The sequence below is a fragment of the Chlamydotis macqueenii genome, chromosome 20, assembly GCF_036417535.1.
Source record: "Chlamydotis macqueenii isolate bChlMac1 chromosome 20, bChlMac1.mat, whole genome shotgun sequence".
Taxonomy (NCBI): domain Eukaryota; kingdom Metazoa; phylum Chordata; class Aves; order Otidiformes; family Otididae; genus Chlamydotis; species Chlamydotis macqueenii.
In genome coordinates, this window is record NC_141575.1 from 4,533,601 (window position 1) to 4,550,400 (window position 16,800).

The 16,800-nt window shown below is 54.5% G+C and overlaps 1 protein-coding gene across 1 annotated transcript; it reads right to left on the bottom strand.

Moving 5' to 3' along the window:
* Positions 1-214: 214 nt before the first annotated feature.
* On the bottom strand, positions 215-14,039 carry DBH (dopamine beta-hydroxylase). The gene is made up of 12 exons (XM_086763973.1): positions 13,674-14,039; positions 11,401-11,547; positions 9,790-10,047; positions 8,310-8,486; positions 7,789-7,891; positions 6,124-6,290; positions 5,450-5,593; positions 5,308-5,346; positions 4,334-4,393; positions 3,533-3,660; positions 2,782-2,941; positions 215-349 (listed from the first exon to the last, which is right to left on the bottom strand). The coding sequence occupies exons 1-12, from the start codon at positions 14,007-14,009 to the stop codon at positions 215-217; spliced, it is 1,854 nt and encodes a 617-aa protein (XP_086620099.1). The 5' UTR covers positions 14,010-14,039.
* Positions 14,040-16,800: the final 2,761 nt, after the last annotated feature.

Consider the following 16,800-nt stretch of genomic DNA (forward strand, 5'->3'; position numbering starts at 1 on the left):
TTGCTAATAACACACTAAATATAGTGCTTCCCAGCTCCAGAGTACTTTCTGAACTCTAGCTCGTGAGCCCTAACCCCCACCGGAGACAGAGGCCAAGGCGCCATCCAGCATCGCTGTGCGGGCAGGGATGCCGGGAGAGAGAGAGGACGATGTTCCCTGTGGATGCTCCTGCCTGGAGGTGCTTCCCGTTGTGATGGAAGGAGTGGGCATGAGCTCAGTCCCTCCAGAGCTTGCCCAGTTTGAGGGGGACGGGGGCGGCAGGCTGAGGCCCCGGGGCGGGTGGGCAGCGAGGGACGGGCTCCCGCAGCCGCTCGGTGATGGTGGGAAGCGGCTGCTTCTCCCACTTGCCCTGCAAGAGAGTTCACCATGAGATCAAGTTGTGGTTTCAGGTACTTGAGACTCCATGTTTCTCCCTATGTGTAAAAATGAAAATGGTCTTTTATAATTGAAGTGTTTTTAGCCCTAACCAGGATGTTTTCTTATGAGACGTTACTAATTATTTGTATTGCAGAAGCACCTACGCATCCCCTTAGCAGTGCAGATGGCTGCGGTGCACCACGTTGCACAAACCCACCACAATTAGGGAGTTTCCCACCCCAAAAAGTGTCACCCACCGAATCAGATGGATGCAGCTCAAACCAGGGAGTCCCACCAACCCGCCGTGCTCTCAGCCCAGCCCTGAAAAGGGGTCTCTACCAGGTGTTGGCAGGAAGGTTGGCTGGAGGCGGCATTTGCAGCGTGCCAGCGTGGATGTTTGTGTGCAGCTGCTGGATGAGGTGCCGTGGGGCAGAGCCGAGGGAGGGCTGTCACAGCATCAGGGTTCAAGGTGACCATGGCCAGAAGAAAACCCCCAGCTTCATGCATGCATGGAGGGGCACCATCTTGGGGATGATCCCTGCAAGGAGCAATCGGCCAGGTTCAGACAACGCCAAGGGCCGAGCCCGCCGGGCAGGATCTAGCTCAGATGTGATGTGTTGGTCTGGATTTGTGGCCGGGTGAGATGCAGGCAGGGGCTGCGAGGGCTCAGTCTGGGCTCAGCTCTCGTTCGGTAACACTACGGTTTGGCTGCCGGCTGCGCGCTCATGCGGAAACATCAGTGAGAGGCTGAGCCGCAGCGTGAGCAGGAGGAGGGAGGTCTGGAGAGGGGAGGTAGGGCTGTGAGTCATCAGCAAGAAAAAGAAAGTTGGATTTATGTTTTCGGATTAAATTCCTTGTAGGTTGTCAAGCGAAACGGGCCAGAGCCTGCACCAGCACCAGGAAAACCCTGGGGGGAAAGGTGGAGGGGGATGGAGGGACCATCCAAAAGCACATGGGGAGCGACCAGAGAGGGGTCAGCATTGTAGGGGAGCATGAGCTAGAGAAACAACTGTTTTCCTGTACCCTTATGGCTTAAGACAGCAATTAAACATTTTGGGTGGGCCTGCTCCAGGGCTTGGCCCCAGCCCTGAGCCCATCTGCTGCAGCGACCTGCGCTGACGACGCGTCCCAAATCCCGTGCTCGCACTTCGCCAGGACCCTGCTTTTTGGGGCAGACCAAGGGCATTTGGCATGTCTCAATAATTATTGCCTTCCGTGCTTTTGAGTGGAAATTTGAATATAGAGAGTGCAGAGAGTTCACTGCGAGGCTTGCAGGTGCAGGGGACCTGGGGACAGCGATGTCCCGGCAGTCACTCCCCGGTGTTACCTTGATAACGAACAGCACTCAGTCCTTCCAGAAATCTCGTCGGGTTTGGGACTGCTGAACTGCAAAAACACGAGCTTAATTAGAAGCTGGTGCTTTTCTCTTGGCAGAAAGAGTGTGGAATAGATGAGATTTCTTAAAATCGAGCTCTGAAAGCACCAGCAGAGCAGGAGGGGCAGCTCGGCTCCCTCGCCCTTGCTGCGATGCTTGTGACCTGCTTTGGGCTGGTGTCGGAGCTGCTCTGCTCAAGCCTCTTCTCGGCCACTGTCCATACCTCTCTGAAGTCAAGAGAGTTGCCTGGGCCGTAATTAAGAGGCTTAATTCATAATTTCTCTGCTGCACAAAACTTCTGCGCCACTTCTGTCCCTGCAGCGCGGCTCTGCGTGGCTGAGAGGTCTCCAGTCCCAGGGAACAGGAAAGGTTTCTGCTCCCTCCAGAGCAGGCTTAGCTAAAGGGGTTTTACTGGGCAGAAAGGTGATGGTCTTCCCTGCAATCAGCTCAGCATCCTCCGGCTTCGCAGTGGGCAACATATCACGTAGTTTATTGCACTGATAAACAGCGTTGGGAGCCGACGGTGATAGGGACCACCAGTGGGTTTAAATCTTCATCGTTGTCCTGTCCATTCCGGCTGGGCCTGGTTTTTCTCTAAAGATCTCATGGCCCTTTATCCTTCACGTTTTGCTGGGTCATCGCATTTGGAGCCCGCACAGATGCTGTGCGTAATGAGCTCGCTCTGCTGGGACCTGAGGTATTTTGCCAAAATCGTAAAAAAACCACCTCACGTTTCTCCTTGGTTCTGGAGCCAGCCCTGCTTTAACGCTCAGCTCAAAAATCGCTTTATGCAAACGCGTCTCCTAATTGGATCTGGCCGAGCACATCCACAGCGGGCTCGTGCCATCGCTGTTCTAAGCACCGGGTTTGTGCTGGGCTCGGTGTCCTGCTGACGCCGGGGTTCCCTGAGCAGCTCCAGCTCCCTGCCCTGCGCGCCGGATACCTGGCCCGTCTCATCGGGGTCACCCTGCGGCACCGCTCTGCCCAGCTGCTGCTTACCCGCGGCCGGGAGTTTTGCTCTGAAGCTTCGGCGGTGAAGCTGTACCTACCGGGAACCGGACGGCTGAGGATTTGTTGCAGTGCATCGAGATGGGAGCAAAGCCGTAGAGGGATTTCAGCACGTCTCTGTTGAACGTGTTCCAGGGGACGGATGAAAACTGTTCGGGGACGGAGACTTGCGGGCACATGCAGACCTCCTCGTCGTTAAACCTAGGGCGGGAGAAATGCCACAGTGAGACGCAGTGGTGCTGTGTCCCCTTTCGGCGCTGGATGTGCCTAGTTCCTCCCCGCCTAAAGTTCGCCCTGGAACGGCTCCGAAGTTGGCAGTGGGAGCACCCGGCACAGCAGGCAGCTGCGTGGGATGATGTGGGGCCAGCCGGACGGCCCGTGAGCGGGACACCTTGTGCGAGGTCAGCGTCTCGCCCCTCTCCTTGTGGGTGAGTGAGCTGCAGCCTTGCTTCTCTGGTAGGGATGCTTGGTGTCTGCCTTGGGTTCTAAGAAGTATTTTGCACACGAGCACTTGGCCGTGCATGGACTCTTGCCAGGAAGTCCCTCCCGGGAAACGCTCTCCCTTCCCAATGCCTCTCACTACACAGCCATCCCTAAAGCCTGGCTTGGGTGCCAGCTCTGCGGCAGGGGAGGGCAGGACTGCGCTCCAGTGTGCACCCACATCTCCTGACACCCCACACTGCACACTCGGGGCCTCAAACCCCAGTTTTTAAACTTTTTTTCCAGAATTACTAGCAAAGAGCTCCGCACTGGTCCCTCTCCCCTCAGCAGCCCCGCGCAGGGGCTCTGTACCTGTTCACGAGGTTGAAGTATCGGTGCAGGTAGCCCGGATCCACCGCGCTTTTGCACAGCTCCAGCTGCGTCTGGGGGTAGTAGTGCACGTAGTTCACGCACATCTCTTCCAAGATGCCAAACCCGCCCTGCAGCACAGACACAAACGTGTCGGCAGTGGGATCAGGCTCTGGCCTGCCAGGGATGTGTGCGCGCACACAGACGTATGTATATACGGGAACAGGTTGGCCGGGGCTCTGAGCAACCTGATCTGGTTGGAGATGTCCCTGCTCCTTGCAGAGGGGTTGGACTGGGTGGGCTTTAAAGGTCCCTTCCCACCCAAACCCTTCTGAGATTCTGTGATATATACACACACACACACATATATAAATATGCACGCACCTCTTCAGGTGGCGCCCTGCTCATCTGCCCACCCACCCGTTATGCACAGGCAGACATTCAGGCTAGATCATGTGATTTACATTAAAATGCAGATTTCCTATAATCCCTCTGCTATATTTAGCTTTGTCCCTGTTGATGGTACCTCTGACAGGCTCTTTTTTTTTTTTTTTTTTTGCTGCCTGTGTAAGAAAATAACATGCACTGTCAAAAAATGCGACTTCTCCTTAATTACAGTTAATCCCCAGCGGAACAGTTTGTGATGGGAATTGCAGTGACACACGCTACTTCTCAATTAGCACCTAACAGCCCCGCCGCAGGCAGCGGAGCCTGGGTTCACTCCTTCGCCGCCCTCCCTTTGGATTTTGGCTGCAATTCAGCCGGGGTTCATGCAGGTGCCTGCTTTGCGGGTGCCCAACTCACCACGGTGGCTTGGCTCCGCTGCTCCGTGTTGTAGGTGCACGTCGTGATGAGCTCGTCGCCCTGGGGTGGGGTTCGAACACAGACAAGGGTAGGTGTGAGAGTGTGGAGTTTCCCCTCTCCGATCGGCAAATCTGGGAATTGGGGTGTTTGTAATGGAGCACGTCTCTGCTCCCTGTAGCGGTGCCAGCCCGCGGGCAGCCTGTTTCCCTGCCAGCACTGGCCACGGTGTCACTTGCTAAACCTGCATCCCTTGGGGAGATTTCCTGTATCCCAGGGACGGTGTTTCTTGTTTTCCTCACTTTCTAAGGATTTCTGCACAGCTGAAACACCTAAAAAACTGCACTTAGGCAGCATTTTGAATTGCCAAACGTGTACCCAACTCGATGGCATGACTCACTCCCCTCCGTGGTCGGTACCAGGCCCCACGGGGACACCCCGGAGCGCAGTGCTGGGTATGGATTCAATGAGTGCTGAGGCTTTTGGGGAGCCTCCTGGGGCACGATAGCTCCTGGAGAGGTGCCCTTTGCCGCCGGGTCCTTCCTCACCCTTACAGCCCCTGGGTACCCTCAGCATCTATTTTACCACCCACTCCCACCACGTTTGCTGCTGAATCTCTTCTTCCCCTTCCATCAAGCAAGGAGGGAGGGGGGACCTCCAGCGCATGCACGATTTGCCCTCACCCCCTCCCTGAGGAGCCTCCCTCCGCTAGAGGAAGCCCAACTCAATGAGATGCTTAATTTAGCTCCCGGCATGGTTTGGTTGCCCACACACTGGTTTCGTGCCATGTTAGACGAGCCCCGGCGTCCCCAAGGCATCTGTGTGGAGGTGGCAGATATGACCTGGGGACCCCATCCTCCTGCAGCCCCCCCGGGGTGCCTGCGCTTGGGCAGGGGGTGAGGCGGTGTCAAGGAGTCAGGGGTCTCGGGGCTGTGGGATCAGGGGAAGGTCTCACACTGGTTTTTGGAGCCACTCACTGGAAAAACTGCCACCACCTCCTTCAGCATGCGGATCTCCTGGAGGGAAGGAAAGGAGCCACCTCAGAGCAACGCTGTGGTGCTGTGCCCAGGGCAGCCCCATGGGTGACATCCAGCCGGGACCCCCCGCAGACGCCCGTACCTGGAAGTGAGGGCTGTAGTGGTTGTCAGCGTTCACAACCTGCCGCTCTCTCCCATCCCGGGACAGCACCGTCACCACTTTTCGTCCTGCCAGGTGAGTGTGGAGCTGGGAGGCGAAGATGCGGATGCCGGCAGCGGGCAGAGCCTGGGGGAAGGATGGCTCAAGCCCTTGTGCCCAACCCCATCCCTCTCCTATTATGGTGACATAAATTATTCCTTTTGGGTAGGGCCTACAAAAAACATCCATTAAAACTTCCTTGAGAGCAAGGTGGGCATTTCGAACCCGGACTTGGGAGAGGTCTTGGCGAGCTTCTCCGAAGCAGAGGCCAATCTCCCCATCTCCGTGGGGCAAGCACTGCTGGGGCACGGCCAGCTTGGCAGTAAGTTTTGTGGGAATGGTACCGCAGGGAGCTGGAGCAGATGGCTCCTCAGGAGAGCTGCTTTGAGGAGGACTCAGCACATCCCAACCAGCTGCTTGCTGTTTGTTGTACACAGCAGATTTATTTTTTTTCTTCTTTCCAGCACAACCTCTTGGTAAGGGCTTCAGGGAGTTTAAAACTGGGGATTGGGAGCCTGGAGTTTGATACCTCATCACTGCTGGCTGGGACCTGGGAAAAGCCGTTTGCAACCTCTCTTCTCCAAGGTGAAGTTGGGGCGGAGAGGGTGGGCACTTACCAGCTGGGTGCATTTGTCCGTGCAATACCCTGTGAGCACAAAGGAGTCCTCGCCCGGGGGAATGGCCATCACAGGCGTGTAGACCAAGCCCAGCTCCATGATGCCGGCGTCGTAGCGTCGCAGGGTGGCCGTGTAGTAGAGGCGGATCCCTGAGGAGTCGCGGCGACCTGGTGAGTGAGAGGATAAGGCTGCAAGTCACCATGGGAGAGGTGACAGCTGCTGGGACAAGGTCAGGCGTGAAAAATGGCACTGTGCTGCAGTGGGGACAGGCACACCAGCCTCTTGCAGCTTTCTTCATGTGTGCAGTTCTTAGTGTCTTAAAATCCTAGATGCAAGTCTTTATCGAGTGGCTCCAGACATGTGCCTGGTCCCCTAGAGAGGTCACCAACCTGAGGCTGAGTTACTCCCAAGAGAGGTGAGGAGAACATTTGGAGAGCCCAAAGCAGGAGGTGGGTGCTTTGGAGAACTTCCTCAGAAATATGGCTCATTGCATCTTCTTTAACTGATGGAAGAACTGGGGCCATGCTGTTATTGGAAGAGAAATGCCTATGGAGCAAGCACTTCTTGCATTTAGAAAGCTCCTGGTGTCTCTTGCGTTTGAGAGGATTGCTCCATTTAACCCCACCTCCAGTGCCCAAACAAAGCTGGTTGGAGCTGGAGAAGACCCTGTGCCCATGACATGCCCTGGCATAAGCTGACCACGGGGCAGGCAGAGGCAGCAGCCAGCTCTGTGGAGATGCGAAGCCAAGCCCTGGCTCTCACTTGCTACCCAGCTTTGCGAGCAGAGGGAGAGGTTCAGTAGGTCAGGAGGGGTTCAGGCTGGCTTTGAACCCCTTGTCTCTGGGCTGGAGACCACCCACCCAGGGATAAGAATAACAGGGGAGACACTATTGGTTAACATGCAAAAGCAGATAAATTCTGAAAGACGTGAGCTCTGTATTTATAGACGTGTTTCTTCTCAAGTTGCCGAATGTGCTATGATTGATCTACAGTACATATGCTCTGGTCTCCTAAAAATATACATGGTTAGACAAGAAGCTACTTGTTTTTATGTAAATGAAGAAACTGGGTTGTTTGGAATCCTTTTTTTTTTTTTTTTTAATGTGTCTCCTGACAATGTTATCGAAGCAGGAGTACCATTAAAACAACATCTAGATTTCCCCATCCTCAACCAGGCTCGTGCTGTCTCTCCGTTGACTTCGGCTCCGCTGTTACTCCTGGCTCTGAGCTCAGACCCACCACCACCCCCCTTGCACAGAAACTGGGGGTGCACCCTGGGAGAGCCCAGCTACGTAATGGTGTTGCCTTGGACCCTGCAGGAATGATGCCTGGGGGCAGCGTTCTGCCTGGGGGGCTGCAGGTTGAGCCAGGCTCCCTTCCCCAAGCATCCCTCCCTGCCGTGGGGCGTGCACAGAGAGGGGGTCCAGCCTCCAGTGAGGATGACTCTGCGGAGACCAGAAAGGCAGTAGCATGGCAGGCATTTAATGCATTCCTCCTGCTAGGACACATCTGGACCATCAGGTCTCCAGAAAGTTGCAAACAGGGCTAAAATTTTGGCCCAAGTTTTCTTCTGAAGGAGCCCTCCCCAGCAGGTTGGTGGTGCCTGGCCTTTACCCAGCTCTCCTGTCACTGCCTCGCACCGAGCATCGCCATGCACCCACTCACCTTTGAACACCAGGGGATTGTGGTAATGAATCTCAAGGCGTAAGTATTTGGAAGAGCCTGGGCCACCAAAGGCAAGACCTGCTTCCTCGGGGTAGTAGAAGGCCTGGAAGCAGAAGGAGGGGGTTAGCAGAGTGGTGGGGTGACTTTCCTGGGGACAAGGCTGAAAAGGGAAATGTTGACCCCCACCGCTGAGGGAGACGATGTGGTCTTGCTTCCAAAATGTCTTGCTTCCAAAGGCTTCTCTCACGCCAGCATGCACATGCAATGCCATAGCCACTGAGTTAGGGGCATCACACCAATTTATGGCACCAAGTAGGTGGGCTGGGGCGAGATGGAAACTCACACACATCTTGGGGGGGAAAAACTCAGACAGGGCTGGACACAAATCCCAGCAGAGACCAGGGTGGGGTCAGCCCACATGGGACAGTCCCAAGATGGGTTTGGGAAAGGTTGGGAGGCAGCAGGAAATCACCCAGGAGCAAAGCTTCCACCCAGGGTGATGGGTCCTGTCTTGCACCCACCTGTGCTCCCATGGCCCATGCCGCGAGCACGTGCCTGCAGTAGTTGAGCCGCTCTGGCTTCATCTTGGAGTTGCAAGGCCCGTTGTAATGGGGAAAGCTGTCAAACTTGGTGGCGCACTGGAAGACTTCCATGTGGTGGACCAGGGCCTCGTTGCCCGCTGTGATCACTGGCTCGTACTGCAAAGCAGTGTTCAAGATGGAGGAGACGTTAAGACCATTTGCTGAGGGCCCATCCCCAGCGTCTGCTGTCTGTGGAGACTCCACAAGGCAGGTATGTCTGCTACCCATGGCTGAATGGGAGTTTCTGCCACGTGATGGGGAGGGAAGGTTGCTCTGGGCAAGAGCTACTAAGGGCCAAGAGCTCTTCGTTGGCTTTGGGACCAGAACCCATAGAGAAACATCTCATCTCTTCTCCAGTGACAGATGCACCTGACTAGCAGAAGATCTTGGTCTGCTTTGTGATGCCTGAGTCCTTGGCCAGTTTTGCAGGGCTGAGGTGGCCCTGGGGACATTGCTTTTTTCTAAAGAGGGTCCTGGCCACGCTGCGGTAGCTCTGCCTGCGGCTGGTGGGTGTTGCTTCTAGCCAACAGCTGCTTGGGGCATGGGCAGGGGGATTTGGGGTAGAAAGAGTGACTTCTAACAGCCCTTAAGAGCAGCTCTGTCTGAAAGCACCAGCTGTAGACATGATCTGCAGCAGCGGGAAGGAATCAGGAGTTACGCACTTTTTACTTACACACAGATGATTCACTTCACACCATCTGTTGGAGAGAAAATCCTCCTCCTGAGTTTTCCTTTGCATCGTCGTCTCTCCCCTGTAAACCGCTAACCACTCGCTCCGGCTTGCCTGTCAGGTTTTCCCTCTCCCCGTCGCGTGGTTTTGACTCTGGGTGTGCCAGGTCATCTGCCGAGCCACCTCCGCGCTTGCCAGGGCGATGCTCTGCCAGCGGCTCGTGGCGGGCGGTCAGGCTGGAGTTACGCCTGCCTTTCCCCGCACCGGGCTCCCCGTGAGTATGTCTCATCTTTTAGAAGCCAATTCCTATCTTGGCTCGTTCTGCCCTGCTCTCGCCAGCCCCGTTCCTTTGCTTCCCATGTTCATGTATTCCTCATGGCTCGTTTTGGGCAGTAGTCCTGCCACAGGTCTATCCTTGAAGGCTACAGCTCTGCCTTCTGCAGGAGGTCAGCCCTGCAAGGGAGCTGCTCTCAGCCTGCCCTGGTACTTGCTGGTTGTGCCAGGTGGAACGGCACCAACCTGCCACCTCCCACTGAGAAAATTCCGATTTTGGGTTCTCTAGGAGGTGTGAGGATGGTGCTGGCTGGTGGGATGGCTCTGGGAGATGTTTTGGTACCATGTTGGGGAAGACATGTGAGTTTGAGAGCCTCCCTGTGACAGGGCAGGGAAGAGGTGGACTTTGCAGAATGGCTGAATGCGAACGCGACTGATGATCTGCAGCAGGGAAAGCAACCCTCTTCTGCCTCTTACCATGATAATGTGATGTTTGGGGAAGCCGTCTGGGAGCTCTGCCATGTAACACCAGTAGGTTGTCTCCTCGCTGGGAATGACGACGTCAGGGGCCATTATGTTCATGATCTTCATGTCGCTGGGCAGTTCAGGGATGGTGATGTTGGGCTTGAGCAGCTGCACCCTCTGCAGTCCCCTGTGGATGGCAGAGATGTTGATGGCTTGTAGGGAATGGACCGGTTTCTCCAGGATCCCGTAGATAAGGTGCACGGTGCCATCCTGAAGTGGGAGCAAAGTAAATCAGGTAGTATTTCATGCAGGAATGTGAACTGCATGAGCTATTAGCACCAGTATTGGTGGCATAAATCCAGAGTGAGCCTTCTGACCCATCCCCAGATGGGTCACTTCGCTGTCCTCTCCCAGGAAGACTGTAGATTTTGGGGCATTTCTTTGCCTGACTTGATCACAGGGGGTTCCCTACCATTTGGGAGAGTCTGAAAAGTTTTCCAGAGATGGCCTCAGCTCCATAAGGGTAACATCTCCTCTCTGCTCTTTCAGAGCCCTGGTCCCTCCTGAGCTCCAGACTGGGACAACCACATCAGTTCAGGGCTCATCCCACCCTGCAGCCCAGCCCCAGCAACGGCCGCAGGCAGCAGCCTGGGGTGGAACAGCAGAAATAAAAATTCTCCCTGAAATCCTCCCTTTCTCCCAGCTTCTGTTGGGGGGGTACCATAAAAAGCTCTGCTGAATGTCTACTGCAAGGAAGGTGCTGCTGAACCCAGTGAATTCTAGGAAGGAGATAAGGAAGAAAGGAAAAAGAGAATCTTTTTTTTCTTAAAGAATCGGAGAGTAAAGACCTGCAAGTCTTTTCACGGTTCACACACAGATATTTTTTTTTTCCTACAGGACTCTCCATACTTTGGCAGACAGTAGATGTTTCTCACCACAAGGCAAGCTTTTGAAAAACAGCTGCAAAAACTCAAGGATGCTCTGTGCCCACGTGGGTTTTAAAATATCCTGCCCACCAAAGGCTTTCACCCGAAATGAGCCTGGTGCTGATTCCTACCCGCACCTGGGGTCTGTGGCTGAGACCCCGAAGCTCTTTGACATCCCCACTGCGAACATTTCCTCCAGATCCCATCTCATGGGGGAGCAGTGAATGCAGGCCAGGAGAGACTTCACCGAACCAAACACAAGCACACAGCAGTGACTGTGTTTGCCGTCCCTTTGCTCCAGCTCCAGCTAAAACCCTCGTCTGTGCCTCCCGTTGAACAGCACCAACACCTCTTTGTAACGCTCCAAACAGTTGTCTCCAGGCTGCAATCCGGAGTGATGCAGGAGGGTATTTATATAGACCTAACCCATGCTCAACAGGAGCGGATGATGCAGACGAGCTAAAATCTACGCTTTACAGAGGTTTGTACGGGGTTGTAAATAGATGGTGCCAAATATTACTCATGTCCCAGGGCTGACATCTGTAGCACGCCTCCTTTCTGCCCTAGACAGCGCAAACAGCTGATGCTGTCCCCAAAACAGAACATGGGTGAGGTACGACCATGCAGGTTGGGGTTTGGATCCCAGCTTGGTACGACAGGTGGTGGGTGCTATAGCGGGGTGAGGGCGATGCCATACCTCTATAAGGTAGTCCTTGGGGTCACAGGTGCTGAAGGCTCTTCTGAAGAGTAGGTACAGCCCCTCAGTAGCCCTCCGAGCCCCGAGGAGCTGGTAGTCCTGCTGCGAGTCCATGTGGAGCTGCCCCTTGCCATCGCTCCAGGCGTCCTGCGGGAGGAAGAGCGTCCTGCTGAGTGGGGAGGCTCCGCTGGCACCGCTCAGCCCAAGGAGCTCACGGCAGTGACCTCCAGCGGTACCGTGGGTCGTGAGGTCCTCCTCCTCCTCTTCACCCTTTGGTTGGTTCACCCTCCACATCCCAGAGGAGGAGGGACCCTGTGTTTTGGTTGCCCCATGCCACCCGCCAGCAGCCCATGGGCAGAACCGTGCCAGCGTGGCCCCTGCCACGAGACCCTCGGTGCTCGGCACAGGCAGAGCTCTAAAATAAGTTACCCGGCATTAATTGACTGCAGAAAGACCTTTGCAAGCTGAGATGTGAGGGGAGGAAAGCCCACAGGGCCATGAGAAGGTGTTGCACTGGTCTGTGCTGCGTTTCGGGTGTATTTGGCTGGGGGGGGACATTCGAGGGAAGGGGGGGCGTGATGCGCCTCTCTTGCTGCAAACCGGCTGCTTGCAATTTAAGATCAGACCCTTGCTGAGCTGCACAGTGTCAGCCCCAAAAATCACTACCCCTCTTCAAAACCCTTCAGTTGTTGTGGCCAGACTGTCTCAGCAGCCCTGCAAGGCCTCCCAAAAACTGCTCCTTGCTGACGAGGGTGACAAAGCCGCGCCGAGAGGCAAAGCAGTAGTTTACTCCTGTGTTTAAGGATTTGAAGGTATGGCGTGTAAAATCCAGCAATAATTTGGATTTGAAGGTTTGCAGTGTAAAATCCTGCAATAATTAGGATTTGAAGAGTGTGGTTGTCTTGATCTTTCGCATCTCCCGTTGACATCTTTTGTTTACTGAGAAAAGGCACCTAAGTAGCAGCTCACTGTACAAGTGGCATCGGTTCTCTTGTCTTGGGGGAAAAAAAAAAAAACAGAAGAAAAAGAATAAAGCATCTTGGCATCATTTCAGCCAGAAGTATAGAGTGATATTTTGAGAACATATTGTCCTTAGAGGGGGAGAGGAAAATCAGCTACATGAAGCTAGCATGACATTTGTTTTCGTAGGAATATGGTGTGCAAATTAATCTTGTAGTACATGGGGGGTTAAGCAAATTTGGATCTTTTTAACAGCTGACATACTTATTCAAAAGAAAGGCTGCTGAGAAAGAGAAAACCAGGACTGGAGAGATTTATAGAAATCTCCTTGCAGGATGCTGCTCAGCACCGACCCAAAGAGCAAGCCCAAACGCTGCCCGGTGTTTAACTCAGCACTGTTTGTCTTTCAGCGAGCACATGGAGGCAGATTAGAAATTATCCTTTATTTCTTTTTAACGTGATGCTGTGAAATACTGTACCGTTTGGGCCACCATGCACCCTGAACGGCTGGCAATTAGCAAGTAATTAGGAAAACAGTACAGATAATCCTTTCCTTTCTTTACGCTGCAGATCATATTGGGGCTGGCTGTGAAATAATGTATTTTATGGTTAATTTGAAGTAAGCAGAGAGGTAAAGTTTAACTTGCTGGAAAACCTCACAGAGGGGAAAATGCGAATTGTTTTCTGCAGCCAAGAGTTGCAATCAGCCTGATGTGGTGCTCTGGGGATGGATGGGTAGCTACTGGTGAGCACCCAGTATCAAACAGGTATAAAGAGCCGTCAGGCTGCTTCCCTGCGTCCTGGCGATCTCCGCGGCGGCATTGTAGGCGACTCGCGGCTGGGTCATTGGTGCCAGCAGCGGCGGCCTCTCTGGTCGATAACTTTTGGACTGTCTCAAAGCCATTAACGGGAGCCGTGGTTAATATTTAACGGAAGTGACAGCAGCGCACAAGCGAACCCAGGCGCTGATGCCTCCTGCGTGCGCACACGTGCGAGCTGGTCCGCACAACCACCCGTTAGAGCTCTTTGCACCTAAGCACAGCAGAGACGCCCAAATTCTGGTTCCACTCAGCCTTGCTGATATGCTGCTATATTTTTTCCTCTCTGCGTTTAAGATCCTATGCCAAACCCGTAGTGTAGCCCTGCTCCCTCTGGGATAGAAACCCCCAAGCCCTTTCGGATCCCTTCTGTCTGAGCAGCAGGAGTGGTCCAGCGGGCACCGCGCCCCAGATCAGCCCCACTCTTTCAAACAGTGAGCCGGATTTGGGGAGGCAACCTCAAAATCAGCTGTGCGAACGTAACGAGCAACTCACCCCAAAATAAGAATTGCGCCCGTCGCTCCAGAGCACGGCCAGGTCTGCGTTCTCGAACTCGCCCCTGTCCGACATCCCGAAGAGAAGCCCGAACTGCAGGTTCCGGACGAGGAGCTGGAAGTACACGGCTTGCTTGGGATAGCTGACATTCCAGGAGAGCTCGAGCAGCCCCTCAGGATCCAGAGGCACCTTGTAGGGAAAATCACTCCCGCGGGGCGCCGAGCCCTGCAGGGCCACCACCAAGATGACCAGGAACACCGCGATCATGGTGAAGTACATGGATGCCACTTCCCGCAGCTTGAAGCTGGGGCAGGGCTTGGTCCCGCAGGTCTGCATGCCGGGGAGGACGGCACCCGCTCGCCGGGCTTTGCCATTTATGTGCTGGCCCTCCCGGGCAGGCCGGGTGAGTGATACTCTTTAATTGCATTTAGTTGTTGGGAAATTGGATTGTTGTATTGACCTCCCACCTCCTGGCCAAACACTTGTCATTCCCTGCCTCCCCTTAATTGGCTCTAATTGCACATGGACATTATCAATAGCAATTGAATTCGACTGGGCTGATGTTATTCACTCTTAAATCTTCCTTAGTGACTGGCAAGGGCTGTTTACATGCAACCTGCTCGAGTCCTGTATGGACATGCTCTGCCCAGAATAGCCCCAGGAACAATCCCAGCCACGGATCCCTATGTTCCCCAGCCTGGGATCCCTTATCTCCCCAAAGGTGGCCAGGCTGGGGGGGATCAAAGCCCAGGGTCAGCTGTTGGATGGATGCAAAGTCCCGGTCCGACTCCCTGGCCACACTCTGCTGGGTACGGGTCAGGGCATCACTGTGTGCATCCCCATTTTCTTTTTGCTCCTCTGAGTAACCACGCGGGTCGGTGGCTTGTAGATAAGCTGGCCCAAGCACACCCAGGAGACCCCTCAGCTCCCCTCATTCCTGTTGCTCCAGCCATGGTGAGGTCTGGGCTGCACCGCGGGGACCCTTCCGGCTGCATGTTCCCTCCCACGCAGCCCACGGAGCCATTTCTGTGCGCGTTTATTTTTGGAGGCTGGCCTCCCTGGGGACACGTTTGCATGAGATGCCGCCGAAAGCTGAGCTGAGTCAAGCGACCTAGAGCCCTGTGGTCCTTTAGTCACTGCTGGGTTTAGCAGGAACATCTTCGAGCCGACTGCAGTGTCATCTGCTGGTGCTCTTGCGGGGTCCAGAGGGAGGGTCCCAGAAGAGGAAGAGGACACATCCTTCCCGTGTTTTGGGTGGTGGCAATGGTACTTTCTCCTCCAGGGAGCCAGCCCGATAGCTCAGCTGGAGACGGCGTGGGAGATGGCTGTTCTCCCATCTCAGCCTCCATCCATTTTTTAACCTGTTAATAATAGTTTTTCGTGTAATCGTGATCACACCTCCAGGAAAATGCTGCAAGAGTTTATTTTATCAGGGTAGAACTGGCCTGGCAGTGCCGAGCTGGGGTCTCAGCATCTCACGGGGTTTTTCCTGCACACCCCAGCATTGGAGACAGCCCCGCGGGCTCCCAGGAGCTGGGGACAGAACGCGTACAAACCAGAGCAGAGTCACCTCAGCTTGTTAATGCTCGGGGAAGAAAATTAGAATGAACAGCGTGTTATTAGCAGCATGCTGTATGGTTATCGGAGTGCGTGAGAGGATGCGGGGAGCCTGAATGGGCTCAGCCGCGACGGCTGGAGGCGGCAGCTGGTGGGGACTGGGGTGGGGAAGTGTACTTACCGCTGGGGAGAATGAACCCCTCCTCCTGTCCTCCAAAATACCCCACGGGGCTGTATTGCCTGTGGAGGGCACCTCAGGGACTGAATTTACTTTTCCAGGTGGAAAATTACATTTTTGGTTAATAACTCTCACGGGAGTTGAATTCAGCCCTTCTCAGCCTCCTGCCCTGAATTCAGCCCTTCTCAGCCTCCTGCCCCGGCTGCTCTCCCCATCCAGCAGCACCAGTGAATGGCCCTTCACCCCAGTGGCTCCGGGGGCATCGCCTGGATTTCTCCCTTGGGAGTCTCCGGTCCCGCGGCTGCCGGGGGTGTGGTGAGCCAAGTGCGGGCGAATGTCCCTGGCTGCCTGCGTTTTCCTCCTGGGAGTCTCTGTCCGGCGCCTGGGATGTGCTTTTCCTTTCAGATGGGATTACTCTGGGACGGGACAAGGAGAGAATATCCGCCCTGCATGGATTGTTTAGATAATTATCCCGTAAGGTTGGGTATCTCAGGAATAGGATAATCAAATGGGAGGTGCTGCAGGCTTGGAGATTTGCTCTTCTGCTTTCTAACGATGCAATTAGCACACAGGAACCCCGATCATGAGCAGGGCCTTGTCTGAGCTCCCAGGCATTAAGTAATATTGCCAGTGTTTGAAATATTTTCCCTGCAAAGCTAAAAGCCAGAGAAAAGGCTGATTCCCCTCAAACAGCCAGAAGTGAAACTCTGTCCCCTTCCCCTTCCCTTTCCCCTTCCCTTTGGCTTTTGTAGCAGCTGGGACTCCAGTTCAAAGACACATTTTGTTTTTCCCTCTCCCCCTTCTTATTTGTTTAAAGTCTGATGTATTCTTTTTCTGTTAATAACTTTTCTGCATTAATTGGAATTATAATGAGCTGCCTTAAGCTCTTTGATACACACGCACTGCCTTGCTTTCCTCTTGGAGTTTGTGGTCTTGTTTTATCAATGCCGGCTCACGTGACGAGCGATGCTCTCGGCTGCCTCCTGTGCGGAGTCCCCTCTGGTCCCCTCTGGGTCTCAGGTTTCACTCGTGGTCCTTGCAGCAATGTCACGGGGGCAGATCCAGGTTTCCCAGCCCTGTGTAATGCGAGGAAATAGATTCAGCTCAGTGCCGGGTTCTTTTAATGAATCATCAATGTGTGCATCTCTACATTAAATTTGATGAGGTTTCACTGTCCTAAGACACGACCGTTACCCAGGAACGCGGCAATTGATCCGGAGCGTCTCTCCTTGTCGGGTGACCTGCTGGTTAGAAGCTTTGGTCTCTCATTCAGCTTTGTCAGGCAAAAGGCCAAAGCAGACAGAAAGCTGGAGAGCTGAGCTTTCGCGGACGAGCACATCCCTCTGCCCCGTCCTGCACCCCGTGGGACCAGTGACCCCAGCACGCAGCCCG